Source organism: Aethalodelphis obliquidens, unplaced genomic scaffold (genome assembly GCF_003676395.1).
Source record: "Aethalodelphis obliquidens isolate GAN/ISIS:26980383/991018 unplaced genomic scaffold, ASM367639v1 scaffold9, whole genome shotgun sequence".
Taxonomy (NCBI): domain Eukaryota; kingdom Metazoa; phylum Chordata; class Mammalia; order Artiodactyla; family Delphinidae; genus Aethalodelphis; species Aethalodelphis obliquidens.
The window spans coordinates 15,118,130-15,143,101 of NW_020837953.1; the positions used below are offsets into that span (position 1 = coordinate 15,118,130).

The 24,972-nt window shown below is 38.3% G+C and overlaps 1 protein-coding gene across 7 annotated transcripts in view; it reads right to left on the reverse strand.

Annotated features, from left to right (window-relative positions):
- The window catches only part of MAST2 (microtubule associated serine/threonine kinase 2), a 204,507-nt gene that overhangs the window by 104,280 nt on the left and 75,255 nt on the right, over positions 1-24,972 (reverse strand). For 6 of the 7 annotated variants that reach the window (XM_027108629.1, XM_027108628.1, XM_027108627.1 and 3 more), the window contains exon 4: positions 15,499-15,530. In XM_027108629.1, coding sequence (XP_026964430.1) covers positions 15,499-15,530 — 32 coding nt within the window. The remainder of the gene's footprint in view (positions 1-15,498; positions 15,531-24,972) is intronic. The other variant, XM_027108624.1, reaches the window with a different exon arrangement.

Genomic DNA, 24,972 nt, shown 5'->3' on the forward strand with positions numbered 1-24,972 from the left:
AAACTAAATTATTTGATTCTAGTTTTTTATTGCCTTTGTGCTATTTTATAGCTCTCTAAGTTACAGATAACTGATTGCAATACAAAACAGCTCTTGTCTATAGATATGCAAATAAATTCTGTATAGTGGAGGTTCAACTGACTTCCCTTCTCCCCAAAGAAAAATCCAGGTTTGTAACAATTTATAAATTTATGTCAACATTTCTTTACTACATATAAATTTGCACTTTTTTCACTTCTCCTTTGAATTGGCTGCAACATCTGCCTGGTACTCATTGTTATTAATAGTTAATAATATTAAATTAAATATTAATAAAATATTTAGCACTTTAAAAATCAATAGTTTCACCCAGACTTTTTGTAATTTTGAAACTATATTTCTCAAGATAGGAGGGTGGAACATATTTTATTTTACAGTTTGTTAGCTTTACTTAAAATTCTTAAACATTTATATGTCCATTTATATTCTTGTCCCAGATCACACAAATGTTAGGAATGGGCCTAAGTGGCTGGCTACTATGTGTTAAACTTCATTCTAAACTTCATGGGCCCTAGGCCCATGTACCACACAACATGGTCTTGACATGGAGCTTACCATCTGCTATGGACTGAATTGTGTCCCCCACCCAAAATTCATATGTTGAAGCTCTAACCCCCAATAACTGTATTTGGAGATAGGATCTTCAGGAGGTAATTAAGGTTAAATGAGGTCATAAGAGTGGGGCCCTAATCCAATAGGCCTGATGACCTTATAAGAGGAGGAAGATCGCGATCCTCAATCTTTCTCTTTCTCTTCACCCCCCCTTACACACAGACACACACACACACACACACACACAGGAAAGGCCATGTGAGCACACAGGGAGAAGGTGGCTATCTGCAAGCCAGAAAGACAGCCCTCCTTAGAAACCAACTGGCACCTTGATCTTGGACATCTAGCCTCCAGAACTATGAGAAAATAAATTTCTGTTGTTTAAGCCCCTAGCCTATGGTATTTTGTTGTTCTTTGTTTTTGTTTTTTTAAAATTTTAATAATTTTTGGCTGCGTTGGGTCTTCGCTGCTGTGCGCAGGCTTTCTCTAGTTGTGGTGAGTGGGGGCTACTCTTCGTTGCAGTGCTCGGGCTTCTCATTGCGGTGGCTTCTCTTGTTGCAGAGCACGGGCTCTAGGCACGTGGGTTTCAGTAGTTGCAGCACACGGGCTCAGTAGTTGTGGCACACGGGCCCTAGAGTGCAGGCTCAGTATTTGTGGCACACAGGCTTAGTTGTTTCGCAGCATGTGGGATGTTCCTGGACCAGGGCTCAAACTCGTGTCCCCTGCATTGGCAGGCAGACTCTTAACCACTGCGCCACCAGGGAAGTCCTGGTATTTTGTTATGACAGCCCAAGCAGACTAATAGACAATCCAATGGGAGAAGACAGACAAGTAATTCCTTATTTACAATTGCTGTGAGAACTATAAAGGGAAAGTACAGGGTTTAATCAAAGTACATTCTGGGAAACTCAACTTAGCCTAGGGACAGCAAGGTATGGGTGAGATCAGAAAAGCCTTTCATAAGGAAGTGAGATGTAAGCTGAGACTTAAAGAATAAGTAGGAGCTAGCCAGGCATAGATGAAGAAAAGAACATTCCAGGAACAGAGAACACACTGTGCAAAATATAGAGACAAAGGCAGGAATCAGATTGTACAGACAGTTTTATGGACCATGTCAAGACTTTCAGATGTGATCCTAAGGGTAATAAAAAATGCACTAAATGAGTTTAAATAAACATCTAATAATCAAGTCGTACTTTAAAAAACTTTTTCTGGCTATTCTATAATGGATGGGTGGACTGGGGGGTAAGCAATGCTAGACAAAGAAAAACTGGTTAGGAAGTTACAGCAGTAGCAGAGCCAAGAGATTACAATGGCTTGGACAATATGGACATACCAGTGGTAGTAGAAAGAAGTAGAGGAACTTAAGAGATATTTAGAGGTATAAAAGAAAGGAGTTGGTGTGAGGCAGAGACAGGTGACAAGAATAACTGAGTTTTCTATCCTGAGGAAGTGGTACCATTTAGTAAGCTAGAGAATAAGAGAGGAGTAGATTTCTGAGAAAGATAGTACCTTTGGTTTTTTGTTTTTATAAATTTATTTATTTTTGGCTGTGTTGGGTCTTTGTTGCTGTGCATGGGCTTTCTCTAGTTGCAGCGAGGGGGGGCTACTCTTCCTTGCGGTGCGCGGGCTTCTCAATGCAGTAGCTTCTCTTGTTGCAGAGCAGGGGCTCTAGGCACGCAGGCTCCAACAGTTGTGGCACACGGGCTCAGTAGTTGTGGCTTGCGGGCTCTAGAGCACAGGCTCAGTAGTTGCGGTGCACGGGCTTTGTTGCTCCACAGCATGTGGGACCTTCCTGGACCAGGGCTCGAACCCGTGTCCCCTGTGTTGGCAGGTGGATTCTTAACCACTGCACCACCAGGAAAGTTCCTACCTTCGGTTTTATAAATGCTAAGGATGAGCTGTCTCTGAGATATCCAAGTACATTATAGTGAATTGGTAGTTGCAAGGTCAAGACATAAACGTGCATATGATCAGCATAATGAAAGCTATTTTCAACATAACGGTAACAAAACAGGTTCTCACGAATTCTCCATTTTCAGGTCTTGTGTCCACATACTTATGGCTCACTGACAAACCATGCCCATTTTTTAACAACAAAATGGTTCCTATTGGGAAGTTAGTAATAACTGTTGCTCATCCCTGCCAATCTCTGCCAATCCCTGCCTTCCCACTGGAGAGGTAGAGAACCTATGTAAGATCATTTCCTGTATAAGCCCAATTTTAAAAAAAGACTGCTAAACGTAACACAAAGCTATTACTCTGGCCTTCAAAGTCCTTACAGGTACCAAAATTTCCTGATTTGCGAAGTCCACACAGAAACTAAAGCCTTATATCAGGCACCACTGACACCACACAAAGGATTTACTATGTGTAGCAGGTGGTATCTCTTTTTAGCACATTCTCCAGAAGCATTCATCCAGGCGAATACCATCACATTGCATCAGAGTGGGAAAGTACATGACACTGTTTCACATGTCAGTTTCACAGTGGTAAAGCTTGATACAGCAAATCCTTGAGCCCCAGGAACTCCTCCCTGCACACTGCCTATCATTGCAGACACCTGGCATTTACTTTCATCCAATATCTGATGTCCTAGCCCACTGAACAAATGAGTAAGCCAGCACTGCAAAAAGGTAACTATCCTAAAGGACTCTTAAGTTTAATAAAGGCCACCAATAGCAACACACACACACACACACACACACACACACACACACACACACACACACACAGCATGACAGGTGCTGTAGCTACTTCTTCACTCCTACAGTCCATTCTTTACCTCTACTGACTGTTCACAGCCTCAAAGAAATAAAGACATTTCAAGAAATATGAGGCCAATTACCTTGAGTTGTAATAGGTATTAGAAAAGCTTAACTTTCTGGGTAACTAGAGACATAAACACTATTTACATTGAGCTCCTAAGTGTAGGGTCTAGGTATTGGTGCTGAAATTCACAAACAAATAAACAAAAAATCCTATGTGAAAGGAATTGCCAAGAGGAGGTCCCCTCCACAGAGCCAGGCGAGGGAAGTCATTCAGAGCTGTTTCGATTGCGAAAAAGCAAAATACAATATTCCTATGGCTTGGGTAAACAAACATAAATAGCTTTAGAACTTCATTTTCTTTCAAAGTTTTTTCCACAGATATGTACACTGTCAACAAACTTATCAGCTCCTCTAGGTCTGGTATTCTAGACTAGATTTTTTTAATGCATTAAAAAATACCCAGATGAGTTTAAATATGAAATAGCTTTCTAAAAATGAAAACAATTTAATTTCGGGAAGCTACATCTAAAATAAATGGTATGAGCCAGGCCAAAAGAACTTTCATAACCAATCTTGCCCCAACAAAGCCCTTATCATTGCAGGCCTGGATGTTCTCATTCCCCATATCGGAATTTAGTTGCTTTCTTCTCTAATGTGACCAAAGCCAACCATGAATATCCTGTGGCTCTTCTAAGGCACGCTATTGTTCTTTTAACTTGGTTTAGGATCTTAACTAATTTGTTTTTCTGAAGCATTTACAGTTTCTAACAGGTAATTATGGACTGCAAATAATAAGAATAATAAAAAACAACTACCATTTTTTCAAAGTCTGCTAGTAATAGGCATTGCACTAAATGCTTTAACAATAACAAATAGTTGAGCGCTTAACTGAAGGCACTATGCCATACACTTTACATGCATAATCTTTTACAAATAAAGTGAGGTACCTGAGGCGACTGTGGACAAACTGTCAACACTCCTGTCTAAGGCCAATACCCCACATGTACCTAGATGGCCTCCATTTTTGCTTACTCAAGAATATTCCAGCAGTTGTTCTCTCCTCTCCTGCATCAACTTCTCCTTCACTACTGGATAATTTCATTGACATACAAATAAGATGTAATATCTCCTATTTATGTTTTAAAAAGAGGGAGGGACTTCTTTGGTGGCGCAGTGGTTAAGAATCCGCCCGCCTGCCAATGCAGGGGACACAGGTTCGATCCCTGGTCCGGGAAGATCCCACATGCCATGAAGCAACTAAGCCCATGTCCCACAACTAATGAGCCTGCGCGCTAGAGCCCGCGAACCACAACTACTGAAGCCCACAAGCCACAACTACTGAGCCTGCAAGCCACAACTACTGAAGCCCGCATGCCGAGAGCCCATGCTCTGCAACAAGAGAAGCCATCGCAATGAGAAGCCCACGCGCAGCAACGAAGACCCAATGCAGCCAAAAATAAATATAAAAAAAATGTATAAAATAGAGGGAAAAAATACTCAACTCTATAACCTTTCCAGGTGTCACCTGATTTCTAAAATCCTCTTTTCAGCAAATCACTTTGAAACAATAGTATAGACTCACTACCTTCTCTCCAAATTATCAGAAGAGGAACATGAGTAATTCATTGAAACTCTATATACCCTTCACTTACCTTTAACAACTGTTAACATTTTGTTACGTTTGCTTTTTTCTCTCCATTCTCTTTCCCTCTCATTCTCTCCCTCTCTTGCTCTAACACACACACACACATACACAAACTTATTTTTTGTTAACTGAACCATTTGAAAGTCAGTTGTAAACATCATAATACCTCCTCTCAAATACTTCCACAATTAATGTTCTTGGTCTAAGAATAAGGAACAACCACCACACAATTTTCACACTAAGGAAGTTTAACACTGGCACATTTTCACCTAACGAAAGTCCACATTCAAATTTCCTCAACTGTCCCAATAATGTCCTTCAACTATTTTTTAAAATCCAGGATCCAACCAAAAATTAATCAAGAATTACATTTATTCACCAAGTCTCTTTTCTCCAATACTCTAGAGCATATCCTTAGTGTTTGCTTGTTTGTGGTCTTTTACAACTTCAACATTTTTGAAGAGTTCAGGCCAGTACTTCTACAGATTATCCCCTCAATTTGAACTTCCCTGACTGTTTCCTCATTCATTAGATTGAGGTTAAATATTTTTTAACACAAATAACACATAGGTAATACTGCCTCCTATTCTGTCTTGAGCCCATTCAAATCAAGCTTTGGACCCATCTCTGATTAATGTCACTTGCCAAGGTCACCAATTTGGTCTTCCCTATTACTAACCCAAAGATCAATTCTTAGTTGGTCATCTTACATAGCCTTGACACACTTTCTTCTTGTGTCTTTGGAAACACCGAACACTTTCTCTTGGTTTTGTTGCAACCTCACTCAGATGGTCCTTCTCAGTCTTCTTTACTAATGGATTCTCCTTATCTCTTAAGTAAATATGAAGTGCCCCAGGGCTCAGTCCTTAGATAACTTTTCTATCTAGATTCACTCACTCACCAGGTCAGTGCTTCTCAAACTGGCTGTGGTGACAGGCCAAGTGAAATTTCCATCCATTCACAAACCATTGCAAAATACAATAAATATGAAATAACAGAAAAATGATCAAATGCCTGAAGGTCACAACAATGTCAAATTGCTTACTCTAAATTTCTGTACTTATTAACTCCTGGCAAACTGGTAACAAACAGTTCATGGAACATCACCAGTCAGCTGACCACACTTAAGTAGCATTTCGTAGTTTATCTCAGCCAATCACATAGCTTAAGTATCATCTATATGCTGTCAATCCCTAAATGTATATCTCCAGATCATATCACACCCTTGATCCCAGGATTCATATATGCAATTGCTTTATCAACTCTCCTTCTTGGATGTCAAGCAAGCACCAAAGTTCTGATTCCTCCAACAACCCTTATCCTGCCCCTCCCAAGAGCAAAAATAACAACAACAAAAAAAACCCTGCTCCACTCACAATATTCTCTACTTGCTCAGTAAATGGCAACCATATCCATCTACCTACTCAGCCCTAAAACCTTACCATCGCCCTCAATTCCTCTCTTTCTCTCATATACCAAAATTAATAACTATCAACAAATACTGTCAGCTCTCTTTTCAAAATACATCCAGAATCCAATCACTTCTCACCACCTAAGCTGCTACCACCCTGTCTAAGCAATCATCACCTTGACTGAATTTTGTAATTGTTTCCTCACTTACTTTGCAGCTTTCACTCCTACTCTCCCTACAGTCTGAGCAACCAGTGACCTTGCTAAAACCTAAGACAAGAAAAGTTCTTTCAACAAATGGTGCTGGGACAACAGCTATGCACATTCAAAGGAATGAAATCGGACCCTTACCGATACCACATATAAAAAATATACTACATATAAAAATAATACCACATATAAAAATTAACTAATAAGGAATCAAAGACCTAAAGTAAGAGCTAAAACCATAAAACCCTTAAAAGGAAACAGAAGTAAATCATCATAACCTCATTCTAACTGTTTTCTTAGATTCTGTATTTGTCTATTTGGCATCCATTAATTGCTAGCCAAACTAACAGCCAAACTTATTCATATCTCCTCTGTAATTTTGCAAATAGTGTTGCAAAATTGCTATTACAAACTCTCCAATCAATCCTGAGTCCACACTCCCAACCACCTCCTTTATCAAACTCGCAGACATCAAGCCATTATTTCATCTGCGCTATATCACTCAGGGCCAAGTACCAAACAACTAAAGACCAGACCTCTAGCCCTGAACCCGCCAACATTATTCAAAGTAGCCAGTCCTATACTGTTTACCCTGCCCTGCTCTGCCTTTCCTGTGGAAACCCCAATAAAGGCTCTCTGGCTTCCCCTTGCAACTTTCTGCCTCCTGACCAAACCTGGTGCTTTCCCCACGTGGCCCTGCATGGCATGGCATGCCCCTTCTCTTGAGGAAACTATAATAAATTCTTCTTTCAATAGCACTAGCCACTTTGTGTCATCAATCAGTTACCTTCATAAATTAAAGCACAGGAACAAATCAGATCTTAAATTAGGCAATGGTTTCTTAGATATGATATGATATCAAAAGCCCAACCAATGAAAAAGCAGGTAAACTGGACTTCATCAAAATTACAAACTTTTGTGCATCAATGGGCACTATCAAGAAAGTAAAACAACAACCCACAGAATAGAAAATATTTGCAAACCAAGTGTCTGATAAGGGTCTAGTATACAGGATATATAAAGTACTCTTACAGGGACTTCCCTGGCGGTCCAGTTGTTAAGAATCCGTGCTTCCACTGCAGGGGGTGCGGGTTCGATTTCTGGTGGGGGAACTAAGATCCCATATGCCACATGGCGTGGCCATAAATAAATAAACAAATAAATAAATAAAGTACTCTTACAATTAAACAATAAAAACACAACTCACATTTTAAAATGGGCAAAGGATTTGAATAAACATTTCTCCAAAGAAGATATGCAAAGAGCCAACAAGTACACAAAAAGATGCTCAACATCATTGGTCATTAGGGAAATGCAAATCAAAACCACAATGAGAAACAAATTCAGCAAAGCTGGAGAATACAAAACCAACCAGTAAAAATCAGTTGCATCTACACACTAACAATGAACAATCTAAAAAAGAATTTAAGAAATAATTCCATTTATAATAGCATCACAAATAATAAAATATTTAGGAATAAATTTAACTAAGGAAGTGAAAACCTGTACACTGAAAACTACAAAACATTTCTGAAAGAAATTAAATAGAAAAACATCCCATGCTCATGGATTGGAAGACTTAATATTGTCAAGTTTGACAATATCACCCAAATCAATCTACAAATTCCATGCAATCCATATCAAAATCCCAACAATTTTTTTTATAGCAGAAATAGAGAAACATCCTAACATTCATATGGAATCACAAGGAACCCTGAATAGCCAAAACAATCTTGAAGAACAAAGTTGGTTCTTGATTTCACACTTCTTGACTTCAAAACTTATTACAAAGCTACAGTAATTAAAACAGTGGGGTACTAGCACAGGACAGAAATACACACCACAGAATAGAATAGAGAGCCCCCAAATAAAGCTTCACATGTATGGTCAAAAACTTGACAAGGGTGCCAAGACCATTCAATGGGTTAAGGACAGTCTTTTCAACAAATGGTCCTGAGAATACTAGATACTCATATGCAAAACAATGAGTTAGACACTTACTTTACATCATAAAGAAAAATTAACTCAAAAGTGATCAAAGGCCTAATTATGAGAGCTAAAACTCTTAGAAGAAAACACACGGAGGAAACCTTTATGACACTGGATCTGGCAATGATTTCTTGGATATGACACCAAAAGCTCAAGCAACAAAAGATAAAATAGATAAATTGAACTTCATCAAAATTAAAAACTTTTATGCGTCAAGGACACTATCAAGAAAGTGAAAACACAATCCAAAAAATGGAAGAAAATATATACAAATCATATACTTGATAAGAGCTGAATATCTAGAATATAGAGAGAATTCTTACAACTCAACAACAAAAATAAACAGACCAATTAAAAAATGGACAAAGAACTTGATTTCTCCAGAGAAGGTTTACAAATGAACAATAATCATACGAAAAGATGCTCAACATCACTAGTAATTAGGAAAATGCAAAATAAAACCACAATGAGACACCATTTCATACATATTAAGATGGCTATTTTTTTTAATTAACATATAATTGATTTACAATATTGTGTTAGTTTCAGCATAGTGATTCAGTATTTTTGCAGATTATACTCCATTATGGGTTATTACAAGATAATAGGAATAATTCCCTGTGTTATACAGTAAACTCTCATTGCTTATCTGTTTTATATATAGTAGTTTGTACCTGTTAATCCCGTACCCCTAATTTGTTCCTCCCCACTTCCCTCTCCCCTGTGGTAACCACAAGTTTGTTTTCTATGCCTGTGAATCTGTTTCTGTTTTGTATATACAATCATTTGTATTATTTTTAGATTTCACATATAAGTGATATCATATAGTATTTGTCTTTCTCCTGTCTGTCTTATTTCACTAAGCATAATATTCTCTAGGTCTATCCATGTTGATGCATATGGAAGAATTTCATTCTTTTTATGGCTGAGTAATATTCCATTATGCACACATACATATATGTATTTCTATATATAACATCTTCTTTATCCATTCATCTGTTGATGGACACTTGGGTTGCTTCCATATCTTAGCTATTGCAAATAGTGTTGCAATGAACATTGGGGTGCATGTATATTTTCTAATAAGTGTTGTCATTTTTTCCAGATATACACCCAGGAGTGGAATTGCTGGATCATATGGTAGTTCTATTTTTAGTGTTGGGGGGGGACTCTCCATACTGTTTTCCACAGTGGCTGCACCAATTTACATTCCTACCAACAGTGTACGAGGGTTCCCATTTCTCCACATCCTCTCCAACACTTGCTATCTGTAGACTTTTTGATGATAGCCATTCTGACAGGTGTGAGGTGATATCTCACTGTGGTTTTGATTTGCATTTCTCTAATGATTAGTGGTATTGAGCATCTTTTCATGTGAAGATGGCTATTCTTTTAAAAATGGAAAATAACAAGTGTTAGCTAGGATGCAGAGAAACTGGAACCCTGGTGTATTCTGGTGTATTGCCGGCAGGAGTAAGAAATGGTGCAGCTGCTATGGAAAGCAGTATGGTGTTTCCTCAAAAAGCTAAAGAACTGTCATATGATCCAACAATTCCACTTCTAGGTATCTACCCAAAATAACTGAAAGCAAGGACTCAAATAGGTACTTGTACATCCATGTTCAGAGCAGCATTACTCACAATGTCCATTGATGGATAATGGATAAACAAAATATGGTACATACATACAGTGGAATATTATTTAGCCTTGAAAAGGAATGAAGTACTGACATGTGCTAAAACATGGATGAATCTTGAAAAAGTTATGCTGAGTGAAAAAAACCAGACACAAGAAGCCACATTTTATATAATTCCATTTATATGTAATGTTCAGAACAGGCAAATCTATTGAGACAGATGTAGATTAGGGGGACTTCCCTGGCAGTCCAGTGGTTAAGACTTCACCTTCCAATGCAGGGGGTGAGGGTTCGATCCCTGGTTGGGGAGCTAAGATCCCACATGCCTCACGGCCAAAAAAACAAAACATAAACAGAAGCAATGTTGTAACAGATTCAATAAAGACTTTAAAAATGGTCCACATCAAAAAAAAAGACAAATGTAAATTAGTGGTTACCAGGGGCTAGAGGGAGTGTAGAATAGGGGAGTGATTGCAAAGGAGTAGGGGGTTTCTTTTTGGGTGATGAAAATGTTCTAATTGAAAGTAGTAATAATGATTGTAAGACCTTGTGAATATGTTAAAAAACAGTGAATTGTGTATTCTTAAATGGTGATTATACAGTATGTGAATCATATTTCAGTAAAATAAATTGCCCTTCCCCCAAAACTCTGACAGAGCGCATCATTTCTCTGCTTAAAACTACCCACTGACTTTCTGTCCCAATTAGTATAAAATGCAAAGTCCTTTCTGTGGCCCACAAGGCATTACAAAATCCAGCTCCTGCCTCATGTTCTTCTACACCCTCCCACCCCAACACCATTGTTCACTTAGCAACAGCCACTCCAGCCTCCTTTCTATTTGCCAAGCATGTTCCCACCTCAGGACCTTGGCACATGCTGTATCCCTACCTGGGATGCTCTTGCCCAGTATATACATCAACATCACTCATTCCAGACTCCTGTTCTCTACTCAAACATCATCGTAATGAGAAAATTCCTAGAAAACATGATTTAGAATTTCAACCCCTGGGCTTCCCTGGTGGCACAGTGGTTAAGAATCCGCCTGCCAATGCAGGGGACACGGGTTGGAGCCCTGGTCCAGGAAGATCTCACATGCCGCGGAGCAACTAAGACCGTGCACCACAACTACTGAGCCTGCACTAGAGCCTGCGAGCCACAACTACTGAGCCCGCGTGCCACAACTACTGAAGCCTGCGTGCCTAGAGCCCGTGCTCCACCACAAGAGAAGCCACTGCAATGAGAAGCCCACGCACTGCAATAAAGAGTAGCCACCGCTCGCCGCAACTATAGAAAGCCCGCGAGCAGCAACAAAGATAAATAAATTAATCAACGCAGCCAAAAATAAATTAATTAATTAGTTAAAAACAAAAAATTTCAACCCCTGCCCCACAAAAACACATACCCTCATATCTCTTTATCTGGTTTTATTTTTCTTCATAGCACTCAATACCATGACATATCATACACGCTTTTGTCTGTCCGTCTCTCTGTCTGCTAAAACCTACTGTATCTCCAGTATTTAGAACAGTGCCTGCACATAACAAGAACTGAATAAATACAGTATGATAGATGCATGGATGGATGGATGAATTTGAACAAATGAATGAATAAATGGAAGCAAAAAGACAAACAGAAATGCAGTAACTTGTTTTATGAAAAAATACGTAGTAAATGGTAGGGCAGAGACTCAACCTAGGTCTGCCTGACTCTCAAGCCCAGGCTCTTTACTTCTATGCTATAATTCCATTTACTAATTTGGAGACATTGGAGGAATTACTTGTTGGGTGGAAGTGCATTTTGTATAATGACAAGATATCACATACATCTCGAAATCCATTTTTTAATTCCTGTCCATTTTCATGCAACTACCAAATTACATGGAAAAGCATAACAACTGACAGCCTCCAAAATGACTGAACTTCATTTATTTTATATTGCTCAGCTATTTTAACATTATGCTAATTAAATGAATCTGACTCCCTCTCTAAAGACAAGAACACCAAACCAGCTGCAAACTCCAAATCTCTCTGCACCCATAATGTATACTAGTGAGAACATGCCAAAGGAAATGGGCCTTTATACCTGGTGGGCATACAGTAGGTTCTGCTCTTGCAAGAGCCATTCTGGGGCAGAAGCAAACAGGGATCTAAGTACAATACCCCTCTCCTTCTGACCAAGACTCAGAGGACAATTATAATAACTTTTAACTTCCCAGACTAGGCTACAAGGACAAGAAATAATGGGCTAAGTGGTAAGTCACTCGTTTTATTAACATCAGTTTCTCCACACTTACTACAAATGTTTAAGTATTGATTAAACTTATTCAAAACACCTTACGCTTTGTGGTTCTTAATTTCCTGTCTTCTCTACTTCAGATGCTAAGCCATGTTCTGCCTCCTACTGCATACTCCCTGCGAAGACTTGCCCAGCTCTCTGAAGAAGAGGTACCATGGAGTTTCAATTATTTGGGGAGATGACTAAGCACAGAGATCAGGTAAGCCCAGGTAAGCCAGCCCCCTCATTTTACAAGTGAGGCATTTCAAGCCCAGAAATGATAGTTCCTGTTGAAACCACATATAACTTGTTAGTGGCAAAGCCTAGGTTAGTATCTATGTTTCCAAGATTCCTTCCAGAATAAAACCCTTTCTACTCTAATACTAAAGATAAAAAATATATACTTTTCAGGTTTACTTTACTCTAAGTTTTCAAAATAGAGGAATGTGTCTAATTGAATCTTATAACCTCAGAACTTAGATCAGTGCCCAACACACAGTAGGTATTAGTATGTATTTACTAAGTGATCAATTGTTTAAATGGGAGTTACTTTATTAAAAAGTATTTCTGGCGAACTCCCTGGAGGTCCAGTGGTTAAGGACTGGGTGCTTTCACTGCTGGGGCCGGGGTTCAATCCCTGGTCGGGGAAATAAGATCCCACAAGCCACGCAGTGCAGCCAAAAAAAAAAAAGTACTTCTGATCTTTATTAACTAAATATTTAAAGGCAGTTAGAATACGCCTAACTTTAACTACAATAAATAACCAAGGAATTCCTCTAGTTTAAAACTAAATTGATCCTGGGACTTCCCTGGTGGTCCAGTAGTTAAGAATCCGCCTTCCAATGTAGGAGACACAGGATCGATCCCTGGCTGGGGAACTAAGACCCCACATGCCGCGAGGCAACTAAGCCCACACGCTCTAGAGCCCGCGCCGCAACTAAGACCCGACGCAGCCAAATAAATAAAGATTAAAATTTATAAAAAAGAAAAAATTCAATCAATAATAAAAAAAACTAAATTGATCCAAAAATTTCTCCAGTTTCAAATAAAAATATTTTCACAGGATATCCTTCCTTCTCAGCAAACTCTATTCATTAGAGGCACACATTCCTAGAAGAAGCTACCTGCCTCAGGACTTAATTCATTTCACCTAACCTTAAGCAAAGGCAAATCTCAGAGAACTTCCAAATAAAGGGAACCAAAAGAAAAAAGAAAAAAATGACAGAAATAATAGGAAAGTGACCAAGTACAAATATTTGCTGAATGTGATGCTGAAAAGCCACTCTCCTTCAGTTATGTATACCTACTCAGTGTATCGTTCCATTAAGAGTCCTGGTAGCGCCCTTGCCCAATTTTTAGAAGACTCAGGACACTTGAGAACCTAGAATTGAGATCCACTGCTAGAAATTAATTTAAAGACAGAAATGTGACTCTTAAATAATGAAATATATCCAAATGTAACCTAATATATTTACAAGAATTCTGAAACTAACACACCTTAGACTAAAACTAAAAAATGAAGCACTATTACATGTATTAAGTGATCTTTCTAATACCTATATATATATAAAACAGGTATCATCATGGTTTATCATTTTATAGATAAGGCAACTGAGGAGATGAAGCAATTCCTCTACATTACAAAGCCAATTAAGTGACATAGCCAAGACTGAACCCTAGGAGTTTGCTGACTCGTAACTCCAGTCTCTCTATATCAAAGCACAGTGAGCTTTCATAAAGCAGCCCAAAGGACTTTACAAGAATCTCAGAGGACAATTTAATCATTGGAGCATTTTACAAAACAAAATCCCAGGATGACAGTAACAGAAACACCATGTGTTTCACACATTTTTAAATGCATATGATACATACATAAAGTATACTTAATAAATAAATAGGAATACTGTCGTCCTCTCTGTAGCCATGTCTCATACATGTCTGTGAGAGACTTTTCAAAGCCATCGTTTTAACACAGCCCTATTCCTTTCGTGTTTCCCAAATCTGGCTCCTTAGCAAAATCACAGTGGCTGTGCTCGCAGGTACAAAAGTACAGGCTCCCAGGCCCCGACGTGGAGATTTTAAACAAGCTCAGAATCTGCATTTTAACTGCTTCTATTATTTAAATGTTTGTTTTTAATCTGAAAAATAAGCATTCTAGATGATTCTGATTAGCCAAATATGCAGTACTACCCCAACAGAAGTCTTAGAGAAAAAGCAAGCCAAGAAAACCTATGAAATTGAAATCCAGAGACAAAGATTTTTTTTTTTTTGCAGTACGTGGGCCTCTTACTGTCGTGGCCTCTCCCATTGCGGAGCACAGGCTCCGGACACGCAGGCTCATCGGCCATGGCTCACGGGCCCAGCCGCTCCACGGCATGTGGGATATTCCCGGACCGGGGCATGAACCCATGTCCCCTGCATTGGCAGGTGGACTCTCAACCACTGCGCCACCAGGGAAGCCCCAGAGACAAAGATTATTAACGAATTTCCCCAGCCCTGAAGCCAGAAGAGAACAAAAAGGTAAACGACAGCCCTATTCCAACCGTGAACCCAAACGTAGCTTTTTTTGCCCCAACTTGTTGACCTCTCCCTAGTACCATGCTATGGGACAGATGTAGATGCTAAGAGTTTCAATTTTAACATTCTAAAAAAGCTTGACTCTACTAAAACTCAGTAAAGCCCAAAACACAAGCATAAGACTGTGATGGGTATTTAAGTGGCAGCTTTCCCCCAGACCCTAGGCAAAAACTGACACAGAGAAGAGGATCTGGGGTGGGGACTGATGAGGGAGAGGGGAGGAGCTGACCTAGTGAAAGAAGTTGACTGGCCCACTGGTTTCACTGGCCCAGGCAGGAGTCCACAGAAAAAAACACTCATGAATGAGAGTCCTCTGAGTGATACTGAGAACAGTCCCCAGGAGGGATTCCTAAGCAGGATATCATAATCATAATCATAATCATCATCTACTTACAAGCTGCCTCTTCTTGGAAGGCTCAACTCCTTCTGAAAAGCAAAACACAAACATAAGTTAGAGAGAAATAAGGACCCATCTGAGTCCTACAGGTCTGTACTAAATGTCCTAGAAGATTTATAGCATCATATTAATAATGGCAAAAACTCAATATTTCTAAATAATAACCTTCTTCTTTGTCTCTCAAATTTTAGTGAAATAATAAGCAGTCTGGTTAACTATCTATCATCTCATTCTTCCTTCCCAAAACGAATGTCTCACGGAATACTTGCAGCACTTTCACCACTAGATGGAACCAACTGGCCAATGAAGATTCCAGGTATTCACTGGGCCAGCCATCAATGGCTGATGAATCGTAAAGGACTCATATCATTAGAGTCAGTGATATGAAAGGAATGAAATGGAATATTTTCTTTAATTATAAAATATTTTTGACAAATAAATAATAATTTATTATTATTATAATAAATAATTTATTATTATGATAATAATATCACAAAGAGATGACTATACACACCACTGACATGAGAAATAACCCTTGCAATAGCAGATGGGCCCCTGTGACTTGCTTTCTAAATTTATCAAGTCCCACCTCCCACTAGTCTCCACTTAACAACTATTCTTAATTTTTTGTTTATCTTTTCCATAAGTGTCTTTATTTTTATTACATATATCCGTAAATTATTAGTATTGTTTTACACATTTTTAAATTATATACTTAAAACACTGTATATATTCATCTGCTGACATCAATCTACATTATAATTAGGAGATTCACCCATATGAATATATTTCACTTTAGTTCATATATCTATAGTACAGTAGTCCAGTCTATAGATTTTTACAGTACTTATTTATCCATTCTCCAGTAAATGGAAATTTAATTTTCTTCCCATGTTTTTCTTCTCCATCAAAACAATGCTCCTATAAACATGCTGTAGTACTTGCTTCCTCATGCACATGTATAAAAAGTTTCTTGGAAGTATACACTTAGATGTGGCATGAACTAAGTCAGAAACTGCATCAGAAATTGCTCCCAAAATGACTGTACCAATTTACCTTTCCCCTCCAACATTTCCTAAGAGTTCTCCTTTCCAGACTTGTCTCCCAAACTCCTGACACTTATAATTGCCTTCTCAACACTTCAAATCCAAAGTGTCCAAAACTGAATGTGTTCTCTCCACCAAAACGGACTCCAACCATAGCCTTTCCCCATCTCAGATGACGGTAATTCTATTCTTCCTGTTGTTCAGACCAAAACCCTGGACATCTGGACTCTTGTTTTTAACACACCCCACATCCCATCCAACAGGAATTCTTAATGGCTTTAAATTTAAAATACAGCCAGAATACAACCATTTTCCACTATCTCCAAAGACTTACATGCTTACAATCTCTTAACCAAAAACCTTGGATTTAGTCATGCTTTAGAAATCAGAATTGGGGGTGGGTAATTAAAGTAATAGTGTTATATATATATATATATATAGTAATATATATATACACACACACACACACACACACACACATATATATATAATATATAACACCCTCAACAAAGACTAGGTCACCAACAAAATACATCAAAAACATTAAGATTTCTCCAGTAAAGTGTATGACAGCCACAATAAATGTGATAAAAACTCTAGTCTCAGTTCAGTTTTGTCACCAGAAGAGTTCAAATTAGGTCAGGTTTTACTGCTAAATGAGTTACAGAATCTCTTGGGTTTTGCTATTATGATCCAAGCCACCATGGTCTCTCCCCAGCCTCACAACTGTCTCCAACTGGTATCCCATTCCTGCTTCTATCCTTAACCCACAAGGTCTATTCTTAACAGAGTGATCCTTTTAAAGGTCAGTAAGATCACAACACTCCTACTCAAAATCCTGGAATGGCTCCCCATTTCATTCAAGAATAGAAGTCAAGACCTAAATGGGTGACCCACCACCCTTCCCCAGTATCTCTCTGACCTCCTCTCTCCCATGCACACTTGCACATTTTGATCCAGCCACACTGGACTTTACTGTTTGTCAAACACATTCGGTATTCTTCTGCCTTAAAGCCTTGTGCTAATCTGTGCACTCTGCCTAGAATGCTCCTCTTCCCCAAATATTTCCTTGGCTAACCCCTACAGCTTTCAAATCTCTTGGCTCAATTTTCACCTGAGTTCTTAATGAAACCTACTACCCTGATAGCTCTATATAACATTACAACATATTTTCCACCCCATCACACTCTTACTCCACTCTGCTTTTATAACCAATACACTTTCCATACACTTACCACTTCTAACGTACTACGTAATTTACTTGTTTATAATGTTTATTGTTCATTTTCTGTCTTTCCCCACTAAAATCTAAGCTCCATGAGTGCTGGGATCTTAGTCTGTTTTATTTAGTAATGTACCTCAACAACTTAGAACAGTGACTGGCAAGTAGTAGATGCTCAAAAATTTGTTGAACAAATGATTTCACATACTCGCCAATACCTGGCATTTATTAAACTGTTTAATTTTTGTCAATCTAATGGCTGTGATCATATCACAGTATGGGTTTAATTGCCATTTCCCATAATTACTAGTGAAGCTAAACAGTGTTTTATATGTTTATTGGCCATTAGGGTTTCCTCAACTGTGAATTGCCTATTTACAATCGTCCCTCGGTATCAGCGGGGGATTGGTTTCAGAATTCCTGGCAGATACTAATACCTGCAGATGTTCAAGTCCCTTAGATAAAACAGCACCATACAGTACAGTTGGCCCTCCATATCTGCAGCTGGGGAGCCTGCCAAGACACAGGGTCAAGTGTATATCCCTGGTCTATTTTTCTATTAGGTTTTCTATCTTTTTTCTTATTGAGTATAGGTATTTACCTAATATATTCTGGATACTAATTATTTGTGGATTATATTCACTGAAAATGTTCTCTCAGTCTTTTTACTTTTTTTTAATGAAGCCACCAAAGAATTTAATTTTTATATCATCAAATCTATTATTCTCCTTTATATTATCTATTTTTACATATAAGAAATACATCCCTAAGACTCCTCGCTCCCAATGCAGAGAACCCAGGTTCAATCCCTGGTCGGGGAACTAGATCCCGCACACATGCCGCAACTAAGAGCTCGCATGCCTCAACTAAGACCCATAGCAGCCTAAATAAATATTAAGAAATACATCCCTGACACACAGAGACATGAATACATTTACTTATATTTTCTTCTAAAAGATTATAGGTTTACTTTTCACACTAAGTTTGTGAATATACCTGGAACTTATTTTTGCATATGGTGGGAGATAGGAATCCCATTATATTTTTTTCTATAGGAGTGATCAATTATCCCAAGCCATTTATTAAATGATATGCAATGTCAGTTCTGTCATATATTAAGTTTCCATGTACACAGGGGTGTCTTTCTTGACTATATTCTATTCCACTGAGCTGTCAGCCCCTGTGCCTATACCATGCTGTTTAATTGGTATAGCTTGACAATAAATCTTGATATTTGTAAGGCAAGTCCACTCACATTGTTATTAGTCCTCAAAATTATGGGAGTTATTCTTGGGACTCTGCTCTTCCATATAAATTTTAGGATCAAGTTGTAGATTAAAACTTGACACTGCACTCAATCTAGAGGATAACTGACACATTTATAATACAGACAACCGCTATATAAGAACATGGTAAATCTCTCCATTTATTTAGGTCTTCTTTAATATGTTTTAATAAAGTTTGATACATTTTCACATAAAGATTATACAAATCTTTTGTTATATTTATTTCTAGATAGCTTACATTTTCTTGTTGCCATTATAGTGTATTTTTTAACTAAATCAAGAGTTGTATTTCATTACACCAGTAACACCATTTTCTTCCCAATACAACATGAAAATTTTCAAACACAGGAAACAGAAAAGTTAAAAGATTTGTACAGTGAACATCCATATACACACCCACAACCCAGACTGTACAACTGTTAACATTTTGTGATATTGTCTTTGTCACATATTTAGCCATCTATCCACCCATTTGGGTTTTTTAAAATATTTATTTATTTATTTATTTTGGCTGCGCTGGGTCTTAGCTGCAGCACACGGGATATTCGCTGCAGCACGCAGACTCCTGGTTGCGGCATGCAGACTTCTTAGTTGCAGCATGCGAACTCTTAGTTGCAGCATGCATGCGGAATCTAGTTCCCCGACCAGGGATCGAACCCGGGCCCTCTGCATTGGGAGCGAGGAGTCTTTTTTTTTTTTTTTGGCTGTGTTGGGTCTTCACTGCTGTACATGGGCTTTCTCTAGTTGCAGCGAGCGGGGTCTACTCTTTGTTGTGGTGCGTGGGCTTCTCATTGCAATGGCTTTTCTTGCTGAGGAGCATGGGCTCTAGGGTGTGTGGGCTTCCGTAATTGTGGTGCACAGGCTTCAGTAGTTGTGGTTCACGGGCTCTAGAGCACAGGCTCAGTAGTTGTGGCGCACAGGCTTAGTTGTTCTGCAGTATGTGGGATCTTCCCAGACCAGGGCTCAAACCCATGTCCCCTGCAGCGGCAGGCGGATTCTTAACCACTGCACCACCAGGGAAGTCCCTGTTTTTTTTCTGTTGTTGTTATTTTGTTTTCGGGTTTTTTTTAATGCATCTCAAAGTAGACTGTGGACATCAGTACACATTTCAGTATGTATATCATTAAGTAGAATTCAGTATTTGTTTACAACTTTTTCATGTTGGGTTTTTTTTTTAAGGTAAACGCTGAACTGCACAAACCTTAGGTGTACCAATGAATAAGTATGATAAATGTATATGCTTATAACCTAAATCCCTATCAAAATACAGAATATTTCCATCAATTCAGAAAGTTTCATCATGTCCTTTCTTGGTAAATTCCCAACAAACCACTATTCCCCTGCCCCAAGCAAATACTATTCCCATATTTTCACCATAGATTTTCTTTCACCAGAGCTTCGTATCAATGGAATTATACAAATATGAACCTCTTTATATAACCCCTTCTTTCACTCAGTATAGTGTTTCAGAAATTCATCCATGTGGTTGTATATAACAGTACGAATATCCAATCATATTAATATACCACAGTTTATTAATCCTTTCTCCTACTAATGGACATTTGAGTTATATCCAGTTTTGAGCTATTAGCATTCCTGTACAAGTCTTTTTAATAGGCCTATGTCTCATTTGTCTTGAGTAAATAAGAGTGTAATTGCTGGGCTATAGGATAGATGTATGTTTAGTTTTATAAGAAACTACCAGATCTTTTTCTAAAGTGATTATACCATGTTACACTTCCATTAACAATGTATGAGAGTTTCAATTGCTCCACATTCTAGCTAATATAGGTTACCCTCAATAATATAAGAATTGCTCTACATTCATGCCAAGATATGATATCAGTATTTTAAATTTCAGCCATTCTTGTGAGTGTGTAGCGGTATCTCACTGTGGATTTCCATTTTCCTGATGAATAATGATGTTGAGCATCTTGTAATGTGCTTATTAGCCATCAGTACATATTCTTGTATGAATTACCTTAAAATATTTTGCCCCTTTTATAACTGGACTATTTATCTTTTTATTATTGAGTTGTAAGCGTTCTTCATATATTCTAGATGCAAGTCCTTTATTAGATATTTTGATGAATATTTTCTCCCAGCCTGTGGCTTGCCTAGTGAAGTTATATGTGGTGTCTTCTTTTTTTTTTTTTTGCCATGCCACACGGTTTGTGGGATCTTGGTTCCCCGACCAGGGAACAAACCCATGCCCCCTGCAGTGGAAGCGTGGAGTCCTAACCACTGGATCACAAGGGAATTCCCATAAGTGGCATCTTTTTTTTTTTTTTGAAAAAGACAGATGTTTCTTGTCCTCATGGAGCTTACAGTCTAATGGGAAGAAAGACAGTAACTGAGTCATCACACACATAACTAAAGTAGTTACAAGTTGGGTTCAGTGCTCAAGCAGAGAATAACAGGGGCAAGAGAAGTTGACTTCATTCTTATCAGAATGACACACGCATCTGGTTAAAAAAAACCACACAAACACTATAGAACAACTTCGAATATAGCGAACAATCCTTTCATCCTCTCTCCTCAACCTTCAGTTCCACGAGGCTACTTTTAACCTTTCTCTTTTAATTCTTCTGCTGATTGACCTCTATTTCTCTAGATAATACGCTTCTGTCCTCTTTTTTTTTAATTTTAGAATTTTATTTATTTTTTTATACAGCAGGTTCTTATTAGTTATCCATTTTATACATATTAGTGCATATATGTCAATCCCAATCTCCCAATTCATCACACCACCACCATCCCCCACCATAAGTGGCATCTTTTCTTTTTTTTTTCTTTTTTTTTTTTTTTTTTTTGCAGTACGCGGGCCTCTAACTGTTGTGGCCTCTCCCGTTGTGGAGCACAGGCTCCGGACGCGCAGGCTCATCAGCCATGGCTCACGGGCCCAGCCACTCCGCGGCATGTGGGATCTTCCCGGACCAGGGCACGAACCCGTGTCCCCTGCATCGGCAGGCGGACTCTCAACCACTGCGCCACCAGGGAAGCCCATAAGTGGCATCTTTTGATGAACAAAAGTTTTTACTTTAACGAAGGTCAATTTGCCAGTATTTTTTTTAATGGTTAATGCTTTTAGTATCTTGTCTAAGAAAACTCTGCCCATGCCAAGGACACAAAAATATTTTCCTACATTTTATTTCCATATGCTTTATGGTTTTAGCCTTTATGTTTAGGTCCACATATGTTTATGATCCATGTCTGAATTAATTTTGGGGTAATATGTGAGATGGGGTTAAGGCTCATTTTTTTCCCATATGCTATCCACTTATTCCAGCACCATTTATTAAAAACACTATCTTTTTCTCAACAGATTGCTTTGCCACCTTTGTTGAAAATCAAATTGTAATAGAATGGGCTATTTCTGGCTCTCTACTGCACTCTACTGATCTATTTTTCTAGCCTATGCCAGCACCACACTTTCTTGATCATGTAGCTTTATATCAAGTATTGAAGTCAGATCATGGGGTGCTTTAACTTTGTTCTTTTTCAATATTGCTTTGGATATTCTAGATTCTTTGCATTTCGATATGAATTTTAGAAACAGATTATTCACTTTTACCCAAAAAAGGCCTGCTGGGATTACAGACCAATTTGGAAAGCAGTGACAGCCTAATATTGAGTCTTTATATCCATGAACACAGTATTTCTCCACTAACTTAGACCTGCTTTAATTACTCTAAGCAATGTTTTATAGTTTTCAGCAAAAAGATCTTGTACTTCTATTGCTAAGTTTATCTCTAGGAAGATTTTTTTTTTTTTTTTTTTTTTTTTTTGCGGTACGTGGGCCTCTCACTGTTGTGGCCTCTCCCGTTGCGGAGCACAGGTTCCGGACGCGCAGGCTCAGTGGCCATGGCTCACGGGCCTAGCCGCTCCGCGGCATGTGGGATCTTCCCGGACCGGGGCACAAACCCGTGTCCCCTGCATCGGCAGGTGGACTCTCAACCACTGTGCCACCAGGGAAGCCCAGAAGATTTTTTTTAATTGAAGTATAGTTGTTGTATAATATTATATAAAGTTAAGATGATTTTTGAAGCTATTGTAAATAAAATCTTTATTTCACTTACCAATTGCTTGCTCTGGTATGGGAAAGCAATCAATTTTTTATATATTAACTGTATATATTACAACTTAAATTCATTATTATAGTTGTAATGACTGTTTTGTACATTCCCTAGGATTTTTCTATATAAACAATCATGTTCTCTATAAATAGTTTTACTTCTTTCCACTTTCTAGGATTGTCTGTGGTACACATCCTTGCCTTGTTTCTCATTTGATTGTAGAGGGAAAGAGTTCAACATTTTACTACTAAATATGATGTTAGCTGCAGATTTTTCATAGGCCACTTTGATCAAATTGATAAAGTTCCTTTCTATTCCTAATTTGTTTAGAGTTTCTATCAGTAATGAGTATTGATTTTGCCAAGTACTTTCTCTGCATATTCTGAAATAATCATATGGTTTTTCTCCTCTATTCTGTTAATGTGGTAAATTACAGTGATTGATTTTCTAGTATTAGACTAATCTCGCATTCCTGGGTTAAATCCAACTTTGTCAAATACACCATTAGATTATCTTTGCTAATATTTTATTAATGATTTTTACACCTATGTTCAGAAGGGATAATGGTCTCCAGTTTTCTTTTATTATAATGCCTTTGTCAGATTCTGGTATAACAATTATGCCAGCCTCCTAAAACTGGCTGTGAAGTGTTCCTGCCTCCTCTATTTTCTACAAGAGTTTGTGTAAGATTGGTGTTATTTCACTAATAAAACCATCTGGGGTCTGGAGGCTTTTCTTTAGGATTTTTTGCCTATATGTTAATAAATAAGATTGGCCTATGTACTTTTTCTTCTCAGATTGTCCTTGTCAGTTTTGGCTTCATGGTTATACTATCCTCATAAAATGTGCTAGGAAAGTGTGTCCTCTTTTTCTATTTTCTGAAACAACCTATGTAACACTGGGAATATCATTCTTTGAACCTACATGACAGTTCTGGCTTCTTGAATAGTTTAAATAGATAACATGAGGTGGATTTATATTTGGGGGCAATAACCATAAACAAAAATTCTATAAAATGCATCTCTGAATCCTCTTTAAACAAGGAAATGCATCCATGGAAATCCATCCCTTCTGCATTCCTTACCCACTTCTTGCACCTACACAAAAGCCTACATTGGCAAGATGGATGCCCAGGGTTCCAGATCAGTACATTCTGTGCCAAGCTTTCCAGTACCATACAGACAGGCCTAAGGAAAGGAGAAGAAGAACTGGTCTCCAATCAGATAAAGGTAGTCCAAGGAACAATGATTTCCCAGTCCTCCCTTTCCCAGAGAATATTCATAGCAGGCTGAGGAAGAAAGCTGCATAATCAGGAAATTTGGCTGAGGTAAGAAGACCATTCATTTAGGCAAATAACCATAAATTCTCTGACTCGTCACTTACTCTTCGAAAGTAGGATGGTAATATCTGACAATACATTACATCAGGTGAAGCCTGTCCCATCCAACCTTTTCTGACCTACTAGTTATCTCTGGACTCACGATGTTCTGATTAGCATTCTGAACACATTCAAGTCTATCCCACCTTGAGATAAGAAAAATATTTCCCTTAATTACTACATACCCCTCTTCAACCACTGCCTTATCAATTCTTTTTTCCCTTCACAGTCACACTTCTTGAATGAGCTGTCTACATTCACTGTCTCCAATGTCTCACCTTCTATTTTCTTCACACACTGCAGATATTCCGAGACCTTACCACCCCATTTAAGCCATTCTTGCCAGGTTACCAATGGTCTCTATGTAAAGAACCTTTGCTACATTTTTAGTCTACCTTTTCGTTTTTGGGCTTGACTGCTCAGCAGCATCTGACAGTATTATTCATTCTTCTGTTTCGAATGA